The sequence below is a fragment of the Bicyclus anynana genome, chromosome 27 (assembly GCF_947172395.1).
Source record: "Bicyclus anynana chromosome 27, ilBicAnyn1.1, whole genome shotgun sequence".
NCBI lineage: Eukaryota > Metazoa > Arthropoda > Insecta > Lepidoptera > Nymphalidae > Bicyclus > Bicyclus anynana.
This window is the reverse complement of record NC_069109.1, coordinates 5558182-5584560: the sequence shown is the minus strand read 5'-3', so window position 1 is coordinate 5584560 and position 26379 is coordinate 5558182. Positions and strand designations below refer to the sequence as shown.

Genomic DNA, 26379 nt, shown 5'->3' with positions numbered 1-26379 from the left:
ACTTGTGCCGACTCTTATAAACAAGCAGTTGGTTTGAATTTCCCGCGCGCTTGCAATGGCGCTTATCCTCTGTGACGACTGTCTGCTATCAACTCCTCAGACCAATTACATAATATTTCATGAGAGGTAGCTGACCTCCGATGAATACTTAAAATTTGTACGTAGAGAAAGAATTAGATAGTATTTAGATTCCTTGCCTATCAGAGTAGTTACAATGTACTCTTTTGTCAGTATTTATTGCCGTCTCGTCTATGCTGTTCGTTGTCATCCGTAGAGGGAGTGTTGTATAATAGCAAGTCTGTGGTCATTAGGTTCATAATTGCTAGAACTCAGAGCTGAACAGCCAGTTAAATAAAAAAAAAACAAGTTGTTACGACTCAAGTGCATGTCAATTGTCATTGTCAAATTTGTTATTTGATGTGATTTGTAATTTGGTAATTGGTTCAAATATTATTTCATATTTTGTACATTTGTTGAAATTGAATTGAATTTTTAATAATCATTACGTACTTGAACTTATTACAGTAGTCCTTACTACGTCGCTTAGACTATTTACTGGTTTCATTTACATTTAAATCTTACGTCCCTTCCTATAGAAGTGACTGCAGGTCGGTAAGCGGTCCCTGTATCAGTACTACTTTTTCTATTTTCGATCTCTTGTGATTGCCACTTTCCCCTCCATTACAGGACTTACATCCTACTGTGTCAGTTGATATCCTTGCTCTGGTGTAAACATTGACGTTGTTACTTCTGGTCACTAAGCAGCATACAGCAATGACGAACCACACTACAAAAGATCTGAAGTGTAATTTTACGCAGACAACAGGCGCTGACCAGTGTGACTTGTACATACATCCCACTGATGAAGAGGAACAGACAGCAGCAGATGAATCTGTTGTGGGAAATGTTGCAACAGTTGTGGTGAAGAACGAATACTGTACCGACTTCATGTTGAGTGTTGATAAATTGGAATTGCTACATGAAGATGACAATCACATAGACAATTTAAACAATGACTGGGAATCTGACTTGAGCATAAAGTTGGAAGCGAGGCCACTGGTTGAGGCTGGAAGTGAAGATCATCATAACAAAGCAGCAGCTGCCTTTAATACACAGAATCTCATAAAGAGTGAGAATATCACCTTTGGATGCACCCTTTGTTATGAGGACTTTGTGCAAGAAGATGCATACAATGAACATATGATCATGCATCTCCAGGTGAGACTGTTGTCCACTTCTTTTTTTTTTTTTACAAGTTAGCCCTTGACTACAATCTCAACTGATGGTAAGTGATGATGCAATCTAAGATGGAAGCTGGCTTTCTTGTTAGGAGTAGGATGAAAATCCACACCTCTTTCGGTTTCTATACAACATCATACTAGAATGCTAAGTCTCTTGGCGGTATGGTTTTGTCAGTAGGGTGGTAACTAGCCACGGCCGAAGCCTCCCATCAGCCAGACCTGGACCAATTAAGAAAATCATAATCACCCCAGCTGGGTGTTGAACCCAGAACCACCGTCTTGTAAATCCACAGTGCATACCACTGCGCCACGGAGGCCCTCAAAAAGGAGGTGCTATTCTCCATGTGGCCTCTGTGTATCTATCATAGTTCCTCTGTGGACATGGACGGACATGTTGTCATATATTTTATTTTTCCGTTGACAACAAGCTGCTTATTTACACGTGCATCTTGAAGCCGGCCTGGGCCTATGGCGCTCAACTGTGGGGTAGTGCATGCGACACTAGCCTAAATATTCTGCAAACAATGCAAAATAAAATACTACGTGCTATCGCCAACTCGCCGTGGTTTATCACGAATGAGGAACTACATCATAATTTGCAAATTTGCACAGTAAAGGACGAAGTTAGGGGGCTAGCCAAAAGATACAAGAAGCGACTCCTTATTCATCCTAATATCTTAGCAAACAGACTCTTGACTGATGACTGTCCGAGGCATCTTAAACGTAAACGCATACTCGACCTGGACATTTAAAAAACAGGACGCACCAAATGAGCGCCGACTCCTAATGAGGATCGACCTCCACAAGACAAAGACACTCGCAACATATTTGTTTATAGTCTTAGGACTGATCGCAGATTGGCCGTACAAGAAAAAAAAAATATATATATATTTTATTAATTTATTTATTGAAAAATTACATCTTACGCAATTTAATATACCAAGCAATATTAAATATTATGGATAAAGAAATTAAATTCTAAGACTACTTAAACTACAAGTTTAACATATCTGCTGTTTGAGGAAAACCTCAACAATCTCATAACTCTTAGCTATTTCTCAGAATTTCTTAGAAAGAAAACCTGAATGTTTCATAGCCCAACCCCAAAGTAACTCAGCCACTAATTTCATGGTCATTATGATCTTGACGAAACCATAACGAACTACAATGCTTGCCAGGCAACACAAACACAAGCTACATAGAGGTCCCCAATGTCGGACGTCACCCAGACGTAAGCTTCTTAACTCACGATCTCAGGGTGCCTGGACTGATACACTCATGCCAAAACACCCTTCCAGTAACAGCCCTCTAGGCTGAGGTTCGAGTCTCAGAGGAGACGCCCTTAGAGAATCGTTCCGCACGTCTACTCTGCTTCTGCCTTCAGGCCCCATCAGGCGATGCGTCTGCGCTCGCCCAAACCCCCCAGTGACGCCGCTGAGGTCCGCTAAGAACCCTACGACACTTACACAATCAGGAAAAAAAGAAATAAAAATTCATGGCCGTAAGCTACATAGGCTGCCCACTGGAAGATTAATGAGGCAGCAAACATAGGTATTGCGATGTATGTTTTATATTTGACAGGACGCTGCATGTGATGCATCACCAGTGTGCGAGCCTCGTGCAGCTGTGAGCCGCAGCTGGGACTCACTCGTGCTGCAGAACAAGTCAGTATACAACGACACTAGTGTTATAACACTGCTTGCATGTAAGCATGCAACGTATGACAGCTTCGTTTAGAGTGCTCTCAAACTCACATTCTGCTGCAATGTTTCACAGGACAGGAAGTCGGAGGCTGAATGATGCCCCTCCCCCGGCTGCAGGCTGCGCTCAGGCGACAGGTGAGACAAGTCAAATTGTTTGTGATTCCCTTTTTGCTGTGGTATAAATATATAAATATGGCTTACATTGAGGAAAAGGAAGTTATTTCTTGTTTTTTTTTATTTTTCCTCATCTATTTTCATTGTTCAAGTATTTTTGTTCAAGATTTTTGTCATTTATCAAGGTCAAAGTAAATACTCAAACTATAATTCTTATGTATCATCATTCATTCATCAATGAACGAAAAGTACCATTCATTTTGCAAGTGTCAATAATAAACTCTTCATTTGTCTGCTTTGATCAGAGTATGATAAAAATAGAACAAATATTATTACATTATCAATATCAAATATCAAATCGTTTATTTGCTGATACAGTTTACAAGGTCTTAACAAATAAATATAATCTGTTCTGTATCACGCCCGATCGGCCTGCAAAATATTATATTAGTTTTACATTTACATTTCATTAATTAGTTACCTACATTTAAATAATTCCAGAAATTACTTTTAACACAATATTACATTGCGTATGGTTACTTCTAAAACAGTATTTGCAGCGACTTAATATAAAAAACAGTCTTCTCTTTTATACAGTAAAATAAAGAAACAAATTTATGACTGTAGAAATAAGCAAGAGCTTAATTATGATCAAAGCGAAGCTCTCCTAAAAATTCGTAAATAATTTTACATTCACTTAATAAGTACACACACATACCTCTTTATAATATTACGTAAGTTCATACTATGAAGTGAAGTTTATACGAATCGTTTTTCTCGAGTTATTGAAGCATAAACTAGAAAAACTGAGTGTTTATAAAAATAATGTCTATTGTAAGTGGTGACATTTTTGAAGTATCAACCCAAAAAAGTTAAACATATAACATTTAACCATTTGACTACTAAATGGACGACCGGTCGAAGGGCAATAGGCGAGCACAGTATCATGCTCCGCGCGATATATAAAGATTTTCTAAATGGCTCACAACGGTAGACTAAAACCGCATTCCCTGACTGTCGGCTTCTTCAACGCAGCCGTGGCTCACCGATAAAATACTCGCGGGCAGCGAATGGTTAATAAATATAATATATGCAAATATTTGTCGGAAGATTAGATAGTAGCGCCATACTGCATTAATCAGAGTAACTAACTAGGTAGCGATATCTGTGTAAACGTCAAGGAGTATGAGTCGTTTATCTGTCAGTTGTTTGTCTGTGGGCATCTGCCAGTTGACGATCTCGTTTTATAACTCTCAAGTTCATTCAGTTGAACTGGATCTAGTCAGTGTAGCAGTGAGTGAGAGAATTGAGTGATTCTGTTATTCATATAAAAGCATTGTTAGTTACTTAGCTGGAAGCCAACACGAGCGGGGAAGGAGAGTGTTTACGTGTAATGGAAGGATCCTTTAACCCTGCTACTAGCGGTTGCCGGCCCGTAATTCCGCTTGTACTTGACTACCTGCCCTATGATAGTAAATCCTGGTGTACATCTGATGATATCAGCGCTATACTTGATTAATATTGTAATTAGAGGGTCGTCGTCATCAACCCATATTCGGCTCACTGCTGAGCTCGAGTCTCCTCTCAGAATGAGAGGGGTAAGGCCAATAGTCCACCACGCTGGCCTAATGCGGATTGGCAGACTTCACACATGCAGAGAATTAAGATAATTCTCTGGTATGCAGGTTTCCTCACGATGTTATCCTTCACCGATTGAGACACGTGATATTTAATTTCTTAAAATGCACACGACTGAAAAATTGGAGGTGCATGCCCCGGACTGGATTCGAACCCACACCCTCCGGCATCGGAGGCAGAGGTCATGTTCACTGAGAGGGTAGACCTGTAGAATTAAGTCAATAGTATTGATGGATAGTGTTACTTTGTGTATTTGCCATCCCTGACATAAAGCGTAGAAGCTAGTTCCGCTAGGTTCCTACCCGATATCCCGATATTTAGCCCGCGTGGTTTTATCTGTTCTCTGTTAAACAGAAGTGGAAGTTAGTCATGAGCCGGCATATTTATAACAGTAGACTATTTTCAACTAACATTTAGCATTAATGATAGTAATAAAATCTCATATTCAGCCACAATAAAGAGAAATTACAATCTACTATCTTACAAACTAATTAAAAATATTAAAATTATAATAATAATAATATGCTCCCGACCGATTTTTTCGGTCACGGCGGCTAATCTCATGGTGAGATTAACCATGTACGCAGGAGATATTATAGTGCACAAGTGTATGCGCAAGCACAGGTGCACTCTCTCTTCCCTCACTCTCGAAATCCGATGGGACGGCAGACCGACACGACCGGTGAGAGATCAGGCGCAGGACCGACGGCTTTACGTGCCCTCCGAGGCACGGGGGTGTACTAACACCGCCAACTTCCCAACTCCAGGCTGCTATTAAGATTTTCCTTGTAAGAAAAATCCCAATTTGTTTTTGTTGGCCTGACCCGGGATTCGAACCCTGGACCTCATTGACCGTAGCTGAACCAGCTTACCACGGGACCAATGAGGCAGTAATTAATTTTTATTTTTAATTTTTTTTTAATTAGTTAACTGCCTCATATTAAAATTACTTATGTATGTACAAGCATAAGTTAGTCTATTAATAATTAAATACTATTAAACATTTAGCTGAAAGCGCTGCCTCAGCTTTATGCTACAGCTAAAATACTGTAGCGCTGATGACCATTTCAGGCATGACCCCAGGGTCACCAACTAAAATCTCATATAAACTTAAACAAAATTTAAAAGTTGACTGGTAGAGAGAAGGAAAATACGATGAAGTACAATTATTCAGTATTGTTGGTAAATATTGCGGGAGCGACGTTCAGGCGCACAGATAGTAGAAGTAGAGCTGTAGCAAAGGTTTGTCGGAGTGAATTATAAGAGTGTATTGTTTCAGTCGCTCCACTGTCCGCGAGACTTGCGGCAAACGACTACAAAGTGCAGGCAACTGAAGACGCAGCTGCGACCTGGAAAAGTGAACAAATCCTTGAGACTGACATTGGTGAACTGGACAACCAGTTGTCTCAAAGCAACACCAACATATCGTGTATGGATGACATAAATAGATTCACAAATTGTGTAGTACAGTCATGTGATATTTTCAATAAACCCGAGAGAACTGTACTAGATGAGGATCCACGCGTGAATACCCGCACTGGTACAAAGCCTTACTCTTGTGAGACGTGCAATTATAAAAGTGCACGGAAAAGTGATTTAAAAAGGCATGAAAGAACCCACACTGGTGAGAAGCCTTATTCCTGTGAGACTTGCACCTATAAAACTGCAGAAAAAAGTAAGTTAATAATACATACAAGAACCCACACTGGCGAAAAGCCTTTCTCTTGTGAGACTTGCACTTTTAAAACTACAGAAAACAGCAAATTATTAATACATACAAGAAACCACACTGGCGAAAAGCCTTATTGTTGTCAGATATGCAATTTTAATTTTATACGGAAAAGTGATTTATTAAGACATAAAAGAACCCACAGTGGTGAGAAGCCTTATTCCTGTGAGACGTGTAATTTTAATACTGCCGATAAAAGTATTTTAGTTAGACATAAAAGAACCCACACTGGTGAGAAGCCTTACTCTTGTGAGACATGCAATTATAAATGTGCACAGAAAAGTGATTTAAATAGACATGAAAGAACACACACTGGTGAAAAGCCTTACTCTTGTGAGACATGCAATTATATAACTGCACAAAAACCTAAGTTATTGATACATAATAGAACTCACACTGGTGAAAAGCCTTACTCTTGTAAGATGTGCAATTATAGAACTGCATGGAAAAGTGCTTTAAAAAACCATAAAAGAACACACACGGGTGAAAAGCCCTACTCTTGTAAGATGTGCAATTATAAATTTGCACAGAAAAAGGATTTAAATAGGCACGAAAGAACCCACACTGGTGAAAAGCCTTTCACCTGTGAGACTTGCAACTATAAAACTGCAGAAAAAAATAAGTTATTAATACATAAAAGAACCCACACTGGCGAAAAGCCTTACTCTTGTGAGACATGCAATTATAAATGTGCTCAGAAAAGTAATTTATATAGTCATGAAAGAACCCATACTGGTGAAAAGCCTCACTCTTGTAAGACATGCAATTATAGAAGTGCATGGAAAAAAGATTTAAAAAGCCATGAGAGAACCCACACTGGTGAAAAGCCTTTTTCGTGAGAGAGGGACAATGCTGTGAATGATAATGATGTTATATAAAACAAAAAATGATAAAAGATCAATTTAGTTCAGCACTTGAGAAGTTTTCTGATAAATATCTCACCTCAACACATCCAACCGGTTGTTTCATCATTGAGAATATTATATTAAATGTATTATTTTAGAATATATTGGTACTAGAAATCCTTAAGTATTCTTTAAGGAATATTAATAATTTATTATGCCAACGATGAGGCCAACGAGAAGGAGAAAACATTTCAGAAAAATTCTAACCTCTTTCAACCCTTTAGGGGTTGAATTTTTTTTATTCCTATTGCATTTCACATTCTATTGATAGTCAATGTATCTGTGACCGTGACATCGAAGACGACCACACAAATGTTTATATATTAAGTAATAGTATTAAGTATAACATATGTATTCAGATGTCAGAGAATAAAGGCTATTTTTATTTATTTTATTTATTTTTATGTATGCGCCACCTGAATAACTAACTGATTTTAAATGTCAAAAGATTCATAAATAGCCCGGGTGACATTGGCTTACTTATTTATTTATTTACGCGTGGTCGCACCTACTGTATCCGGTCTAGTAAAAGAATTGTTCGGTTGTCCGGTTTAGTAGTTCTTTTACTAAACCGGACAACCGAACAATTCTTTTACTAGACCGGATACAGTAGGTGCGACCACGCGTAAATAAATAAATAAGTAAGCCAATGTCACCCGGGCTATTTATGAATCTTTTGACATTTAAAATCAGTTAGTTATTCAGGTGGCGCATACATAAAAATAAATAAAATAAATAAAAATAGCCTTTATTCTCTGACATCTGAATACATATGTTATACTTAATACTATTACTTAATATATAAACATTTGTGTGGTCGTCTTCGATGTCACGGTCACAGATACATTGACTATCAATAGAATGAGCCTACTTGAAATAAATGATTTTTGATTTTTGAATTTTTGGACCATCCTACCCTCGAATAAAACTTTTTTTTATATGTAATTTCTGCGACATGGCGATCTGCTCATAGGCAATAAGCCATTCATGTATTTGATATCATCACATCATTGAAGGATTTCTTCGAGAGCTATTTTGCTGCAGATTCCCTGTCCAGCAGCTCCCCCTTTGGCTTGTTATGGAAATCTGTTCCACAGGTCGGGAATGCTGTGTCTTTGTAGCCGAGCAAAACGGAGTCCACCCTCGCGACTCAGAGCCCGTGCAAGCTCATTTGTGTGAACTGTCAGTCTCTCCTGATACCTCAGGCTGCACTGAGATATTTCTTCACGTACGGTTTTTATGTCCATGTCGTGGTACATGTACTTATTGTATTGAATAAAACTAAAAAAAATAAGCTTCCAAATAGTGGTTGACTGGTAGAGAGAAAGAAAATACGATGTAGTACAATTATTAAGTATTGTTGGTAAAAGGTAATTCAAGGTTGGTAGGAGTGAATTATAAGAAGAGTGTATTGTTTCAGTCGCTCCACTGTCCGCGAGACTTGCGGCAAACGACTACAAAGTGCAGGCAACTGAAGAAGCAGCTGCGACCTGGAAAAGTGAACAAATCCTTGAGACTGACATTGGCGAAGACAACCAGTTGTCTCAAAGCAACACCAACACATTGTGTATGTATGACATAAATAGATTCACAAATTGTGTAGTACAGTTATGTGATATTTACAAAAAACCGAAGAAAACTGTACTAGATGAGAATCCACGCGTGAATACCCACACTGGTACAAAGCCTTACTCTTGTGAGACGTGCAATTATAAAAGTGCACGGAAAAGTAGTTTCAATAGGCATAAAAGAACCCACACTGGTGTAAAGCCTTACTCTTGTGAGACATGCAATTATAAATGTGCACTTAAAAGTAATTTAAAAAAACATAAAAGAATCCACACCGGTGAAAAGCCTTACTCCTGTGAGATATGCAACTTTAATACTGCCGATAAAAGTACTTTAAATAGACATAAAAGAATCCACACTGGTGAAAAGCCTTATTACTGTGAGATATGCAACTTTAAAACTGCCGATAAAAGTATTTTATTAAGACATAAAAGAACCCACACTAGTGAGAAGTCTTATTGTTGTGAGACGTGCAACTATAGAACTGCAGAAAAAAGCAAGTTGACAATACATAAAAGAATCCACACTGGTATAAAGCCTTACTCTTGTGAGACATGCAACTATAAAACTGCAGAAAAAAGGACGTTATTAATACATAAAAGAACCCACACTGGTGAGAAGCCTTACTCTTGTGAGATGTGCAATTATAAATGTACACAGAAAATTAATTTAATTAGGCATGAAAGAACCCACACTGGTGAGAAGCCTTACTCTTGTGAGACGTGCAACTTTAAAACTGCAGAAAAAAGGACGTTATCAATACATAAAAGAACCCACACTGATGAGAAGCCTTATTCCTGTGAGATATGCAACTTTAAAAGTGCCAATAAAAGTAATTTAAATAGACATAAAATAATCCACACTGGTATAAAGCCTTACTCTTGTGAGACATGCAACTATAAAACTGCAGAAAAAAGGACGTTATTAATACATAAAAGAACCCACACTGGTGAGAAGCCTTACTCTTGTGAGATGTGCAATTATAAATGTACACAGAAAATTAATTTAATTAGGCGTGAAAGAACCCACACTGGTGAGAAGCCTTACTCTTGTGAGACGTGCAACTTTAAAACTGCAGAAAAAAGGACGTTATCAATACATAAAAGAACCCACACTGGTGAGAAGCCTTATTCCTGTGAGATATGCAACTTTAAAAGTGCCAATAAAAGTAATTTAAATAGACATAAAATAATCCACACTGGTGAAAAGCCTTATTCCTGTGAGATTTGCAACTTTAAAACTGCAGAAAAAAGGACGTTATTAATACATAAAAGAACCCACACTGGTGAAAAACCTTACTCTTGTGAGACATGCAATTACAAATGTGCTCAGAAAAAAAAATTATATATCCATGAAAGAATCCATACTGGTGAAAAGCCTTACTCTTGTAAGACATGCAATTATAAATGTGCACAGAAAAGTGATTTAAATAGGCATGAAAGAACACACACTGGTGAAAAGCCTTACTCTTGTGAGACATGCAATTATAAATGTGCACAGAAAAGTGATTTAAATAGGCATGAAAGAACACACACTGGTGAAAAGCCTTACTCTTGTGAGACATGCAATTATATAACTGCACAAAAACCTAAGTTATTGATACATAATAGAACTCACACTGGTGAAAAGCCTTACTCTTGTAAGATGTGCAATTATAGAACTGCATGGAAAAGTGCTTTAAAAAACCATAAAAGAACACACACGGGTGAAAAGCCCTACTCTTGTAAGATGTGCAATTATAAATGTGCACAGAAAAAGGATTTAAATAGGCACGAAAGAACCCACACTGGTGAAAAGCCTTTCACCTGTGAGACTTGCAACTATAAAACTGCAGAAAAAAATAAGTTATTAATACATAAAAGAACCCACACTGGCGAAAAGCCTTACTCTTGTGAGACATGCAATTACAAATGTGCTCAGAAAAAAAATTTATATATCCATGAAAGAATCCATACTGGTGAAAAGCCTTACTCTTGTAAGACATGCAGTTATAGAAGTGCATGGAAAAAAGATTTAAAAAGCCATGAGAGAACCCACACTGCTGAAAACCCTTCCTCATGAGAGAGACAATGCTGTGAATGATAATGTTGTTATATAAAACAAAAAATTATAAAACTTCAATTTAGTTCAGCACTTGAGAAGTTTGCTGATAAATATCTCAGCTAAACACATCCTACCGGTTGTTTCATCATTGACAAGAGAACACTTGACAGCATCAGTACTTAACAAGTAACAATGCAGTCACAAGTGAAGTGTCAAGCGGCGCGCACACTTGGGAGGCGCACATTATATTTAGGAAAACTGTCATCTTGAGTTCAAAGCACACTGAAGTACTACACGGGCACATATATACAGTATTTTGACAGGAAGCTATTTCTGTTACATTTCTGAGGCTGGCTGAGGCAGGTTATTTGTATCACTGTATGTATTGTCACCAGCAGGCCTGAGATGTACCGAGAGATGGCGAGATCATTTTGTCTGCATATCGCTCTCTCACATATCACATCACAACAATATAGAAAGCGATGTTTATGCTATCTCTGTTGTTGCACAATCTGCTTACCGCCTCGTTCATGTAGCAGAGAGGATATACATGGCTCTATTTTTTTTTTATTTTTTACAAGTTAACCCTTGACAACATTGTCACCTGATGGTAAATGATGATGCAGTCTAAGATGGAAGCGGGCTAACTTGTTAGGAGGAGGATGAAAATCCATACCCCTTTCGGTTTCTACACGACATCGTACCGGAACGCTAAATCGCTTGGCGGTACGTCTTTGCCGGTAGGGTGGTAACTAGCCACGGCCGAAGCCTCCCACCAGCCAGACCTGGACCAATTAAGAAAATCTCAATCTGCCCAGCCGGGGATCGAACCTAGGACCTCCGTTTTGTAAATCCACCACGCATGCGCCATGGAGGCCGTCAAAAAAATTTGTTATTTGTTAAAAAATTTTGAAGATTTTGATATTATTTTCTTCGACATTTAAAATGACCTATGTTGCACAAAAAAAAAACATCAAACTCTTCACAGCTGATGACAGCAGTTCTAATTTTAAAGTTCATTCCAGCCCTTGGGTGAAAAGTAATTTGTATGAGTTATTACTTATTCCCTCCCTGTGGAGGGAAGCAGCATTTTCCACCCAATACTCAGATCAAAACAACGCCTTATTTCATTATAGATGGTATACTCACTAGTGCTAGTAATACTCACCTATACTTACCTTACCTACCTACATACTTACGACCGCGTGGAACTCGTTCTATCACGTCACGGCGCCGTCCGCCTGCCCGTCGATTACAGAAGGAAACAGGAACACAGGAAAGGAAAAAGGAAAGCACTTTATTATCAACAAGAGAGAAATAAAACGCAAGACGTGCAAACACGTAATAATAGTTATTGTTACGTACCTGCATTGTGTCAGAGAATACACTATGCACTGGAATGTATCTGAGCCCTACATGGTTACGTATGCATGTCTGTGTACATGGATTGTTGTGCGACAATACCAATATAACTCGCGCGCGTCTCTTTATTTGTGAAGCAAAAATGTATATATTAGACTAAGATTGATTCAATAAAATTATTACATTCCGATTAAAGAATCGTGTCTTTCACTTGAACTCCTGAGCAGCGAGCCTTAAACGAAAACTCCTACAATGGTTTCTATTACACATGAAAAATAATAAGAATTTTAAATAGATACATTTAAAACTGATTTTGTAAACTGTTTTTTTTTTGTTCTTTTGTAAATAACACTTATTACTTGTAAACTGATAAATTGATATTGTAAATATTAATATTTCTATAATTGTACCTAAAGTGTAGTCGTTTTTATTAAATTTAAATTAAGCTTTAATAAGATTTTACAGAGCATTGTGTTTGTATTTTGAAGTTTGAAATTTTGTTATTTTAACTTAAAGTATGAAGCCTATCCCTACCTTACACTACCCTACTCCTACCCGCTACCCGCCACCCTTACCTTACCCCACCCCACCTACCCTAGGGTACCTACCCCTAGGGTTTAGGGGTTTGAAAAATAGCTGTTGGCTGAATCTTATACCTACTGAATATATGTATGAGACCAAACATTGTGACACGAGAATTTTATAAATTGAAGGATAAAATAAGTAAATATTATTAGGTAATAAAGATAAATTAATAAAAATAACAAAAAAAAAATATTTTTTCAATCTATACCTTGTCTTACCAAACCTTACCAAACGCAAGTCTGCGCTGTCCCCTTAGACCGTTATTAATGGTCTAAGGCTGCCCCGAGCGGCAGCCATCTTGGTCTCTTGGATTTATTAGAAAATCTTTGCCCTTCATAATGGGTCACCCAACTAATTTTGGCCACAGACCACAAATGAAGATTTTTGCCCCTCGAAGGCACGCTACGCCATTGTTATTTTAGTACGATTAAACCACAGAACACTAATACAATTAAACCTTCAGACAGAATGAGATTGAAGTGAATGAGTATTTTGAAGATGGTCACACTGAATAGCGTCCTTTTTTTTCTTTTCTTCTTTGACTCGCAGAATAATAGTTTGTACTTTAGGAGCAAGGAACATAAAACTGTCATAGGTTTAGACCTATTTGGACGTTACGTTACGCATCGAAAATCGAATTTCTTTCGCAATCGAGCTGCGGTAGTCACAACTATCTTTTTAGCCGTTTGTGGTAAAGAGTAAATTAATATTAAGGGTATTTTAATTCAATTCTTCTTTATGGCTTTCATTTGTGCCAACTGGGCACTGTTTATCTCGCCAGTGTCGAGTAGATGGAGAAGGCACGATGGAGTTATAGCGTGGAGGGAGAATAGTAATTCTTTTTCTTAGAGTTATAGGGTATTTGTGGTCACACTTACAACTCACAGTTTCATGAGGAGTATTAGTGTTCTGTGGTTTCATGTCATTGTCAATGTCACTTGTCACTTCAATTGTCATTCTCATTAATATTTTTTTGGGAAACAGGGAAAGCGATGTTTGTGGATTAAATATTCGTTGAATTGAATTTTTAACAATAAAAATGAAGTACTTAAACTTATAACTTATTACCGTAGTCCTACTACTCAGCTCAGACTTGGTACTGACTATTTAGTGGTTTCATAATTTCATTCACTTATAAATCTTACTTCCCTTCATAGAGAAGCGACTCTGCAGGTCGGTAAGCGGTCCCTGTGTCACTTTGTCCATTCATTTTTGATCTCTTGTGATTGCCACATACATTTCCCTCCAATACTGGATGTACATCCTACTGTGTCAGTTGATATCCTTGCTTTAATGTAAACATTGACCTTGTTACTTCAGATCACTAAGCAGCATACAGCAACGATGAACCGCACTACAAAACATCGGAAGTGTAATTTTACGCAGACAACAGGCGCTGACCAGTGTGACTTGTACATACATCCCACTGATGAAGAGGAACAGACAGCTGCAGAGGAATCTGTTGTGGGAGATGTTGCAACAGTTGTGGTGAAGAATGAATACAGTTCTGACTTCACATCGAGTGCCGATAACTTGGAATTGATACATGAAGATGACAATCACATAGACTATTCCAACAATGACTGTGAATCTGACTTGTGCATAAAGTTAGAAGCGAGGCCACTGGATGAGGCTACAAGTGAAGATCTTCATAATAAAACAGCAGCTTCCTGTGCTGCATTCATAGAACACACAATCAATACACAGGATCTCATAAAGAGTGAGAGTATCATCTTTGGATGCACCCTGTGTTATGAGGACTTCGTCCAAGAAGATGCATACAATGAACATATGATTACACATCTCCAGGTGAGACTGTTGCCCACTTCATGGTGGTGCTATGTATCTAATACTTCCTCTGTGGATGGACAGACATGGTGTGAATGAATTTTGTATTTGACAGGACGCTGGCGGCGACGCTACATGTGATGCATCACAAGTGTGCGAGCCTCGTGCAGCTGTGAGCCGCAGCTGTGACTCACTCGTGCTGCAGAACAAGTCAGTATACAACAACACTGGTTGCATGTAAGCATGGCTTGTTTGACAGCTTCCGTTTGTACAGTTCTATAGTACAGTAGCAGTTATATTGTTAGTATAAGCACTTGTGTACTGCACATGCACATTGTTCAGAACCCTGGGTTTTTCAGCACTTCGTGGAGAGCGCTAGCAAACTCACATTCTGCTGCAATGTTTCACAGGACAGGAAGTCAGAGGCTGAATGATGCCCCTCCCCCGGCTGCAGGCTGCGCTCAGGCGACAGGTGAGACACTTGTCTTGTGCACTTGTTTGTGATTCTCTCTTTTTGCTGTGGTATAAACTATGAGCTATATTGTGGGGCCTGCCCCAGTCTTTGGGGATGTCTTAAGTTTCTATTGCTCTGGTCCTTTGCCTTCATAAACAGATGCCTACATGAATCAGTAGGGAAACATCCAAATATGGCACAAAAACACTTTTTTCGTGCAATGAAGGCTCCTTCTAATTCACATGAATTACACCACCCTACACTACACTACATAATATTACACCATATCTTAAAATCGATTCTACATTTGCAAAATAAACCATTTTCATTATTTCAAAATATATTTTAGAATATGGATTTTTTTATATATTTATTTTATTATGTAGTCTATTTATTTATATTATTTATTAAGTTTATTTCATATATTTTGAAAATGTACTTTCCAGTTAAGATGTTTGTTAATTTTCAGTCCTATAAAAGTTACATAATGTACCTGGTGAATTTGTTGTTTGTCATGATTTAAATTTAAGTTAATATTTTTGTTATTATAACAACTAAAATACATATAATTCGTTTTAGTTGAATTTACAAACAGATTTTTGTCAGTAAGCCAATTCACAACTGTTTTTATTATGTTACTCATCAATTTTGCTATTATTTATGTCATCACTACAAGTTTTTATAATTGATATGTCATTGGCAAATAACATATGTTTATCAGAATTCAGAAGTTATGTCGGAGGTCATTAATATTATATAATATAAAAAGCAAGAGACCAAGAATACTTCCTTGTGGTACTCCACATTTGTTAATCATATTTGCGGAATTACAATTTATTAGTGTTGAATTTTCTTTTGTGCTTGATATTTCAACACATTGAGTTCTATTTTCTAAGTAACTGTTGAACCAAGACAAAGACAAGACAAGACAACAATCTCGAATTCCATAGTTTTCAAACTTAAAAGCAATAACTTATGTGATACAAAGTCGAAAGCTTTCGACATGTCAAAAAACAAAACTTTGGGAGAATTGAGCGAATCCAAATGAGTAGCAATAGTTTTTTATCAGGTCATAGCAGATTTGTAGTAGTTTTTTTTTGGAAGGCATATTGTGGATTCTTTATTATATTAACAAGCTTTCTAATGATGGTTGACTGGTATATAGAAGGAAAATACGATGAAGTACAATTATTAAGTATTATTGGTAAATATTGCGGGAGCGACGTTCAGGCGCACAGATAGTAGAAGTAGAGCTGTCACAAAGGTTTGTCGGAGTGAATTATAAGAAGAGTGTGTTGTTTCAGTCGCTCCACTGTCCGCGAGACTTGCGGCAAACGACTACAAAGTGCAGGCAATTGAAGAAGCAGCTGCGACCTGGAAAAGTGAACAAATCCTTGAGACTGACATTGGTGAACTGGACAACCAGTTGTATGACATAAATAGATTCACAAATAGTGTAGTACAGTTATATTATGATACTTACAAGAAACACGAGACAACTGTACTAAATGAAAATACACGCGTGAAAACCCACACTGGTGCAAAGCCTTACTCTTGTGAGACATGCAATTATAAATGTGCACACAAAAGTACTTTAATAAACCATAAAAGAACCCACACTGGTGCAAAGCCCTACTCTTGTGAGATATGCAATTATAAATGTGCACAGAAAGGTGGTTTAAATAGGCATGAAAGAATTCACACTGGTGAAAAGCCTTACTCTTGTGAGACATGCAATTACAAATGTGCACACAAAAGTACTTTAATAAACCATAAAAGAACCCACACTGGTGAAAAGCCTTACTCTTGTGAGACATGCAATTTTAAATGTGCACACAAAAGTTCTTTAATAAATCACAAAAGAACCCACACTGATGAAAAGCCTTACTCTTGTGAAGCGTGCGATTATAAATGTGCACGGAAAAGTTATTTAAATAGCCATAAAAGAACCTACACACACTGAAAATCCTTTCTCGTGAGAGAGAATGCTGTAAATGTTAAAAGAAAATTAAAAGTAGTTCGTCACTTGAGAAGTTCACTTGACTACATCAGCACTTCACAAGTAACAATGCAGTCTCACATTATATTTAGGAAAACTGCCATCTTGAGTTCAAAGCACACTGAAGTACACGGGCACATATATACAGTATTTTGACAGGAAGCTATTTCTGTTACATTTCTGAGGCTGGCTGAGGCAGGTTATTTGTATCACTGTATGTATTGTCACCAGCAGGCCTGAGATGTACCGAGAGATGCCGAGACCATTTTGTCTGCATATCGCTCTCTCGCACAATATAGAAAGCGATGTTTATGCTATCTCTGTTGTTGCACAATGTGTACACAAAATGATCTGCTTACCGCCTCGTTCATGTAGCAGAGAGGATATTCTAATTGGCTCCACCGAGCTCATTCAAAGCGTTTTCCTTATTGTACACGGCGTTAAATATGAATCAGCTTGCAAAATTAAATATGTGTTTTATTTTTTGAGTAATTTTTAAGTTAATTCTCAAAATCATTAAACGTTTCAACAGAAAATTTAATTTTACCTTTTTAAAATAGTCAGAGTTATCAGTGGAAATTGAAGGGCCAAACATGGAAGAGGTCCCTTATATTTTAGTAGATGAAACAAGAAAAGCCATTCAATCTCATAAAAACTATAAAGCTCCCGGAGAGGACGGAGTGACTGGCGAACTGATAAAGGGAGCTATGGACATTGTACTAAAACCGCTGACTAATGTATTCAACAACATTTTGGACAAAGAAGTTGTACCAGAACAGTGGACACGGTCAACCATAGTACTGATCCACAAAAAAGGGGATAAAGACAAAATTGACAACTATAGACCCATAAGCTTAATGTCAACAATTTATAAAACTTTCCAAAATCATCTTGAATCGGCTCACCAAAAGATTAGACGAAGAACAACTAAGAGAACAGGCGGGTTTCAGATCTGATTTCTCGACAGTAGACCATGTAGTGAAAAAAGGAGTAGAAAAATATAACGAATATGAGAAACCATATTACATTGCATTTGTAGACTACAATAAGGCATTCGACTCCATGTCTCACAACTATATTTATAAAGCCCTTGCCAATCAAGGAATCGAAAATAAGTATATAAGACTAATTAAAAATATATACGTTAACAGCACGGCAAAAGTGAAATTAGAAAGAATTGGAGAAGAATTCACAATCAAAAAAGGAGTACGGCAAGGAGATCCTTTGTCTCCAAAACTCTTCTTAGCTGTGTTAGAAGAAATATTCAGAAATCTATACTGGGAAGAATTTTGAATGGTTAGGAATTAATATAAATGGATACAGGATATCACATCTAAGATTTGCGGACGACTTGGTGCTGTTCGCTGAGGATCCAGAGACACTACAAAATATGCTAAAAGAACTAGCAACAGAAAGCAGGTCTCACTATGAACACTACCAAAACTAAAGTGGTGACAAATAGACAAAAACAAAAAATAGAAGTAAGCAACCAAGAAATAGAATATGTGGATGAATATGTCTACTTACGACAAGTAATTTCACCAAACATGTTGATGGACAAAGAACTCCAAAGAAGAATGAACAATAGTTGGGCTCGCTACTGGTCTCTTAGAGAGATTATGAAAAACAAAGACGTTCCAATGTCAATCAAATGCAAAATATACAACATGTGGATCCTCCCAATACTAACATATGGATGCCAAACCTGGGCTATGACAAAAAGCCACCAACAGAATCTGAAGGTATGCCAACATGGGATAGAGAGAAGCATGTTGCATATAAAGTTAAAGGACAAGTGGAGTTTGAAGAAAATCCGAAAAGCTGGGGTAACAGATGTTTTAAAAAAATAAATAATAATAATAATTTATTTGCTGAAACTGTGGGTTACAATGGTTCTTACACTATAGAAAAAAAATCCAACACAATTTACTGATATATCAGCGTGCAAATATTTACAGAATTTTACAATAATTTATTATACCTACAATTATAAAACGTCAATATTTATACATTACAAAATTTCATGTCATTCATGTACTCGTCAACACTATAATAATTCTTATTATTTAAAATGGAGAAGATTATTCGCTTAAACTTTATTAGGGGCATAGTTTTATATGATTCTGGAAGCTTATTGTACAAAGAAACAGCCATACATAGGTTGAAGTGGCGCTGGACTGGACATGTGGTCAGATCTTCAAACAAAAAATGGTCCAAAGAGGTCATTCAATGGTCCCAGAGACGGAAAAAGAAGGCAAGGACGACCACACAAAAGGTGTGAAGACGACCTGCCAAAAGGATGGCGTAGAAAGGCTAGAGACCGAGCTGAGTGGCAAAGTCTGGAGGAGGCGTATGTCGAAGGACAACCTGACTGCGATGCTGTAATAGAAAATAAGAAATAGTATTAAGTATAATATATGTTATCAAAGTCAGAGAATAAAGGCTATTTTTATTTATTTTTATATACCAACCACAGTTTAGGTACCATTTAGTTGTAGACCTTGGATTGTAGGTTAGCAATAAATTAACATGTATACTAATATTATAAAGCTGAAGAGTTTGTTTGATTGGACGCACTATTCTCAGGAACTACTGGTCCGATTTGAAAAATTCTTTCAGTGTTAGATAGCCCATTTACCGAGGAAGGCTATAGGCTATAATTTATCCCCGTATTCCTACGGGAACGGGAACCACGCAGGTGAAACCGCGCGGTGACAGCTAGTTTTCATTAAAAATAGGAAAACAATGCGTTCGGAAATGTTAGCGATTAATTTGGAAAACATGTGGAATTTCGACAAGTGTTTCAACCCATACTTAAGATTCGCCTTCGCCTTTAGGGTGGCAACTAGGCACAGCCGAAACCTATCATTAGTACGACCAACGACATGTCTCGTGGTGAGAAATAGACACAATATCTTGGTTGACTAAAGATAATTTATATCTGCCAAAAAAATGTAAGCAGCATGTTGCCTCTCTGTTGGCTTACAACTTAAACGAGTCAGTTACAAGTGTTGTAACACAGTCTATTGACATTAATATGACATGTAATAATAGTAGTTATGTTTCTATTGACCAGAGTACGAATGATAGTACTGTCTCAATTGTTAATTGTAATTTAACCGATCCAGTTACAAGTATTGTAACGCAGTCTTTTGACATTTTTACAACCTGTACTAATAGTACAAATATTTCTATACCTGACCGCAGTACCAATCCTGGTACTGTTACAATTGAAAATTTTTTAAACTAGAAGATACGACAACGGAGATGCACTGTAACATTAACCTTGTACACCAAAACATACAGAGCATCAACGGCAAGGAGTTAGAAGTTGAACTATTTGTAGAAAAATTCAATATACACATATTATGTATTACGGAGCATTGGCTCACTAACTCACAGCTGTCAGTTCTTAATATTAATAATTATTCATTGTCAAGTGTGTTCTTCAGAAGGGCTGGTCATGGTGGCTCCTTAATTTTCTTACATAATAACTTAAAATGTAAGGATAGAAAAGATATAGTTCGTCTTTCTGTGGAATGCATTGTTGAACTTTCTTGTGTGGAGTTGGAACAAATTATTATAGTATGCGTGTACAGACCCCCTCCTGCTGACTTTGATCAATTTGAAGAGGTAATGGAAGATGTAATGAGGCGATTGTGCACATCTTCCAAACAAATACTGATTTGCGGCGATTTTAATGTTGATATTCTAACAGAAAACTCAAAATCTGTTAGATTTCTTAACTTATTTAAATGTTTTGATTTGATGCATGCTTTTAACGAACCTACTAGGATAACCGCAACTTCAGGTACCTGTCTGGATAATATATTTTATAATTGTGTGCTTGAGAGAAAGAAGATAATAAATAAATTAAGCTCTGATCATAGTGGTCAAATAATTACTATCTTAAATAATAAAACCAATAGCAATCAATGGGTAAAGTGTAGGCCAATAACTGAAAGTAAATTAAAGCGATTCAAAAACACAATTATTTCTAAAATTCCAAGTCTTGCATTTGAAAATAATCATCCAGACATGCTCTTTGGTACACTTTTCAAGACAATAGACAGAGAGTTTAGTAAAATTTTTAACTTTAAACGCATTAATGCTAGCCAAAAATTAAAGTTTAGCGAATGGGCTACTGTAGGCATTTACAAAAGTAGAGACAAACTGTACGAGTTGTACGAGCAAAAACAATATACTCAAACGCGAACTTATTTAGATTATGTCAAAAGTTACTCAAAAATTTTCAAACGTGTTTGTATTCTTGCGAAATCGTTACACATCAAACAGAAAATAATTGAGTCTGAGAACAAGATACAAACCACCTGGAATATAATTAATAGAGAATCAGGAAAAATCAAACCGCGGGATATCAGTTTTGAATTAATTGTCAATGACAAAAAGGTAAACACTGATATCGAGGTTGTTAATGCCTTTGAAGATTTTTTCCAGAATGTTCCTATCTTGTTAACTGATTCACTAGATTCGTCTGCTACGGAAGCCCAGAGACTATTAAGAGGCAATGTTAAAGAGTGCAACGTTCTTTTTGAATTTCACCACATAACTGTATCAGACATTAAAAAATCTTTCAATTTGTTAAAATTAAAAAGAACCGGGGATCTGTGGGGCATGTCAGTGAAAGTAATATCTAATATAATTGATGTAATTGCTCCCCACTTAGCTATTATTTTTAATGAATGCGTGGATTTGGGTATCTTTCCGAACCTAATGAAACATGGCAAACTGTTACCACTTTTTAAATCAGGTGACAAAACTGATGTTAATAATTATAGACCAATTACAATACTGCCAACACTTAGTAAGGTTTTTGAAAAAATCATTTTAAATCAACTTTTAAGTCATTTTAATTTAAATAATTTATTTCACCCTGAACAGTATGGTTTTACTAAAGGTCGCAGTACAACTGATGCAGGTGCTAAACTTTTAAAACATATATATGATGCATGGGAAAATGCTAAGAATGCTATTGGTGTATTTTGTGATTTGTCCAAAGCATTCGATTGTGTTGACCATAACATTCTTTTACTTAAGTTAAGCCACTATGGCATAAAAAGTGTTGCACTTGATCTCATCGCCTCTTATCTTAGTGATAGAACACAAAAGGTATGCATAAATGATTCAAAGTCTCGCGGTTTTTCTAACACAATGGGCGTCCCACAGGGTTCAATTCTGGGTCCTTTTCTATTCCTAGTGTACATAAACGATTTACCACACCATGTTAGCGGCATCTGTGAGATAGTACTGTTTGCTGACGACACATCCCTAATTTTTAAGAGTGACAGAAGTAAAGATAATTCCGACGATGTAAACCGTGCCATATCGCATGTGTCGCATTGGTTCACTGTTAACAACTTACTTTTAAATGCAAAGAAAACTAAATGTATTGAGTTTTCATTACCAAATGTTATAAAATTAGATAAGTCTATAATGATCAATGGTGAAACACTAGAAATAAAGAATTCCACAGTTTTCCTGGGAGTGACCTTGGATTCTAAACTTCAGTGGGGTGCTCATATAGAAGAACTGTCAGGTAAACTCAGCTCAGCTGCTTTTGCAGTGAGAAAAATAAGACAGTTTACTGATGTTGATACAGCTAGACTTGTTTATTTTGCGTACTTTCACAGCGTAATGTCTTACGGTATTTTGTTGTGGGGCAAGGCTGCTGATATACATTCTATATTTGTACTTCAAAAAAGAGCAATTCGAGCAATATATCAACTAAAATCACGCGAGTCCCTTCGTCAAAAGTTTAAAGAAATAGGCATTTTAACAGTAGCCTGTCAGTATATATATAACAGTATAGTTTATGTAAGACAAAATATTAATTTGTACAAACGAAAAGGAGATCTAAACCCACGTCTTACTAGACACGGGCATAAGTTAGTTATTTCTGCATATCGTCTCCAAAGAGTTAAAAAATCTTTTGTGGGTTTGGGTGTACTCTTCTATAACAAGATCCCCAAGACTGTAATGGACTTGCCAATGCACAACTTTAAGCAATGTGTTAAAAAACATTTACTTAGTCGAGGTTACTACACTATTGATGAGTTCCTTAACGACAAAGGTGCTTGGAGGCCATTGGATCAGCTTCCACCTTCACACAGGAAATAAAACTATAAGAAATTGTAATTTAATTGTTATCAAATGTAAATTGTAATACTGTATGACTTTTTTCAAAAGAGCAACTGTTGAGTTTCTTGCCGGTATCTTCTCAGCAGAACCTGCCTTCCGAACCGGTGGTAGAATCTTTACAAATAGTCAACTGACGTGTCAAAAGTGCTTGTAAACTGAGCCTACTTGAAATAAATGAATTTTGAATTTTGAATTTTGGTTGACATTTGTCTATTTCTGTTCACGACTTACGTCGTTTGGTTAAATGTGCGGGCGTACAGATTTGAGCCAATGCCAATGTACAAAATATAAAATAACACCTCGACCTGAGGTTGAAATTAAATCCAGGACCTCGGTGAAAGTTCAAAGCGTTACCAACTGCGCTAAAGAGTCGCCAAGAAGTTGCAGTAGAGCCGTCTCAAGTAGGAGAGAGGAGAATTATAAGAAGAATGTATTGTTTCAGTCGCTCCACTGTCCGCGAGACTTGCGGCAAACGACTACAAAGTGCAGGCAACTGAAGAAGCAGCTGCGACCTGGAAAAGTGAACAAATCCTTGAGACTGACATTGGTGAACTGGACAACCAGTTGTCTCAAAGCAACACCAACACATTGTGTATGTATGACATAAATAGATTCACAAATTGTGTAGTACAGTTATGTGATATTTTCAAGAAACCCAAGAAAACTGTACTAGATGAGAATCCACATGTGAAAACCCACACTGGTGCGATGACTTACTCTTGTGAGACATGCAATTATAAATGTGCACGGAAAAGTGTTTTAAATAGCCATAAAAGAACTCACACTGGTGAAAAGCCTTACGCTTGTTATATATGCAATTATAAATGTGCACACAAAAGTACTTTAATAAACCATAAAAAAACCCACACTGGTGAGAAGCCTTACTCTTGTGAGACATTGAATTATAAAACTGCACACAAGAGTACTTTATTAATGCATAAAAAAACCCATACTAGTGAAAACCCTTATTCTTGTAATGTATGTAATTATAAAACTGCATTCAATAATAATTTATTATTACATAAAAGAACCCACACTGGCGAAAAACCTTATTCATGTGAGATATGCAGTTATAAAACTGCAGATAAAAGTAATTTATCAAGACATACAAGAACCCACACTGCTGAAAAGCCTTACTCTTGTGAGACATGCAATTATAAATGTACACGGAAAGGTTATTTAAATTGGCATGAAAGAACCCATACTGGTCAAAAACTTTATTCTTGTGATATATGCAATTATAAAACTGTAGATAAGGGTAATTTAATACGTCACATAAAAACGCACTCTGGCGAAAAGCCTTTTTGTTGTGAGACTTGCAGTTATAAAACTGCATATAAATATCATTTTTTAGTACACAAAAAAACCCACACTGGCGAAAAACCTTATTCTTGCGAGATATGCAATTATAAATCTGCAGAAATAGGTAATTTGTTAAGACATAAAAGAACCCACACAGGTGAAAAGCCTTTTTCTTGTGACTTATGCAGTTATAAAACTGCAGAAAAAAGTAAGTTATTAAGGCACAATAGCACCCACACTGGCAAAAAGCTTTTTTCTTGTAATGTATGCAATTATAAAACTGCCAAGAAAATTAATTTATCCAGACATACGAGAACCCACACTTGTCAAAAACCTTAGTCTTATGAGACATGCAATTAAATGTTCATGGAAAAGTGATTTAAATGGCACGAAAGGACCCACTAGTGAAAGCCTTATACTTCTGATACATGCTATTATTAAAACTGCAGAAAAGAATAGTTTACTATCTCACATGAAAACTCATACTGGCGAAAAATCTTTTTTTTTGTTAGACAAGATTTATTCTTAACTTTTTAAGATATTTAGTCAAAGTCATTTATAATTCCTAAATATAGTTGATTTGTTAGTAAGGTGAGACGAGTATCTTGGAATTCCATGGACTCACAGTGCGGGTGCCGGTCCATCGCGTGGTAGAAAGAAAAACACCAAGCAGAGTCCTAGACTTGTGACTACAGGATGTAGGGTTAAGGAATTCCTTGAAGATCGATCAAAATTCCCCTCCTCCGTGTTGTTCTCCCTGCTGCCAAATTTATAAAGATCCTATTTGAGCAGCTTTGGATACCCGTTCTAATATAAAACTAGAGATCTTGCTTACTTTTATTTTTAATCGAAATATAAATACATTTATAACTAAAACCGAGTTATTTTATTATATTGCCTCATTTTCCTTTTGTTGATTAATATATTATAGTGTACAAAGAGATAGCCTAGTGGATATGACCTCTGCCTCCGATTCCGGAGGGTGTGGGTTCGAATCCGGTCCCGGGCATGCTCCTCCAACTTTTCAGTTGTGTGCATTTTAAGAAATTAAATATCACGTGTCTCAATCGGTGAAGGAAAACATCGTGAGGAAACCTGCGTACCAGAGAATTATCTTCATTCTCTGCGTGTGTGAAGTCTGCCAATCCGCATTGGGCCAGCGTGGTGGACTATTGGCCTAACCCCTCTCATTCTGAGAGGAGACTCGAGCTCAGCAGTGAGCCGAATATGGGTTGATGACGACGACGACGATACAAAGAGATTCGTGATCCTGTCCGGGGCATGTGTAGCACTTATAAAACATTATCTATCTATACTTATAATAAAACTGGTCGAATTCTATACATTATTGGCATTTGAGATTTTACTTATACCATTTGTAACAGCAAACTTTACCGTGGCATAGAGTACTACTAGCCATCTAGTATCTATACTTATAATACCAATTCTGTACATTTTGTACATTGAAGATATTTTTAATATTTTTGTTGGGGGCATTATATAATTGTTACCGAAGCTCAAAATATCTTTTTTCGATTCTTTTGTCTGTCTGTCCGTGTTTTTTTGTTATTAACCTATTAAATAATGTAGAAGAAAATCCAATATCTAAGGTCCCGACTGTTTTCCAATTGCTTTCTTCACTTCTGGACTGAGCTTGTTTTATTTCTTTTCAGTTTTTTTATACTTTATGCAGTCGTTTTTTTTATTTGTTTAATTAATTTATTTTCAACTCGGTTCTTCGTTGAGATACGTAAATTTTGACGTGATACTATTTGTTGCTCTTTGTAC

General features: G+C 36.8%; 2 protein-coding genes across 6 annotated transcripts; both read left to right on the top strand.

The window, feature by feature from the left end:
* The first annotated feature begins 399 nt into the window (after nucleotides 1–399).
* LOC128199663 (zinc finger protein 271-like) lies at nucleotides 400–23482 on the top strand. 4 transcript variants are annotated; one of them, XM_052890092.1, is made up of 8 exons: nucleotides 400–608; nucleotides 688–1218; nucleotides 2823–2905; nucleotides 3018–3079; nucleotides 5976–6371; nucleotides 8428–8558; nucleotides 8751–8897; nucleotides 16436–16712. In XM_052890092.1, exons 2-8 carry the CDS (start codon nucleotides 775–777, stop codon nucleotides 16568–16570), a joined length of 1398 nt encoding a protein of 465 aa, XP_052746052.1. In that variant the 5' UTR covers nucleotides 400–608; nucleotides 688–774; the 3' UTR covers nucleotides 16571–16712. The 4 variants fall into 4 exon arrangements, with proteins under 4 accessions (XP_052746052.1, XP_052746050.1, XP_052746051.1 ...); XM_052890091.1 differs by lacking the exon at nucleotides 8428–8558 and having other exon boundaries at nucleotides 401–608; nucleotides 16436–23482; XM_052890089.1 differs by lacking the exons at nucleotides 8428–8558; nucleotides 16436–16712 and having other exon boundaries at nucleotides 401–608; nucleotides 8751–13079.
* On the top strand, nucleotides 13818–25467 carry LOC112052515 (gastrula zinc finger protein XlCGF57.1-like). 2 transcript variants are annotated; one of them, XM_052890098.1, is made up of 5 exons: nucleotides 13818–14066; nucleotides 14210–14698; nucleotides 14793–14887; nucleotides 15037–15149; nucleotides 23732–25467. In XM_052890098.1, the coding sequence occupies exons 2-5, from the start codon at nucleotides 14234–14236 to the stop codon at nucleotides 24928–24930; spliced, it is 1872 nt and encodes a 623-aa protein (XP_052746058.1). In that variant the 5' UTR covers nucleotides 13818–14066; nucleotides 14210–14233; the 3' UTR covers nucleotides 24931–25467. The 2 variants fall into 2 exon arrangements, with proteins under 2 accessions (XP_052746058.1, XP_052746057.1); XM_052890097.1 differs by having other exon boundaries at nucleotides 13821–14062.
* The last annotated feature ends 912 nt before the right edge of the window (nucleotides 25468–26379 follow it).

Bases quoted from the DNA above. Each gene is read 5' to 3' on its own strand.
- LOC112052515 (XM_052890098.1), top strand. From the start codon at position 14,234: ATGAACCGCACTACAAAACATCGGAAGTGTAATTTTACGCAGACAACA. The intron at 14,888-15,036 runs GTCAGTATACAA...TGGGTTTTTCAG, and splicing joins TCACTCGTGCTGCAGAACAA to CACTTCGTGGAGAGCGCTAG. The intron at 15,150-23,731 runs GTGAGACACTTG...GTATTGTTTCAG, and splicing joins AGGCTGCGCTCAGGCGACAG to TCGCTCCACTGTCCGCGAGA.
- LOC128199663 (XM_052890089.1), top strand. From the start codon at position 775: ATGACGAACCACACTACAAAAGATCTGAAGTGTAATTTTACGCAGACA. The intron at 2,906-3,017 runs GTCAGTATACAA...AATGTTTCACAG, and splicing joins TCACTCGTGCTGCAGAACAA to GACAGGAAGTCGGAGGCTGA. The intron at 6,372-8,750 runs GTAAGTTAATAA...GTATTGTTTCAG, and splicing joins CTATAAAACTGCAGAAAAAA to TCGCTCCACTGTCCGCGAGA.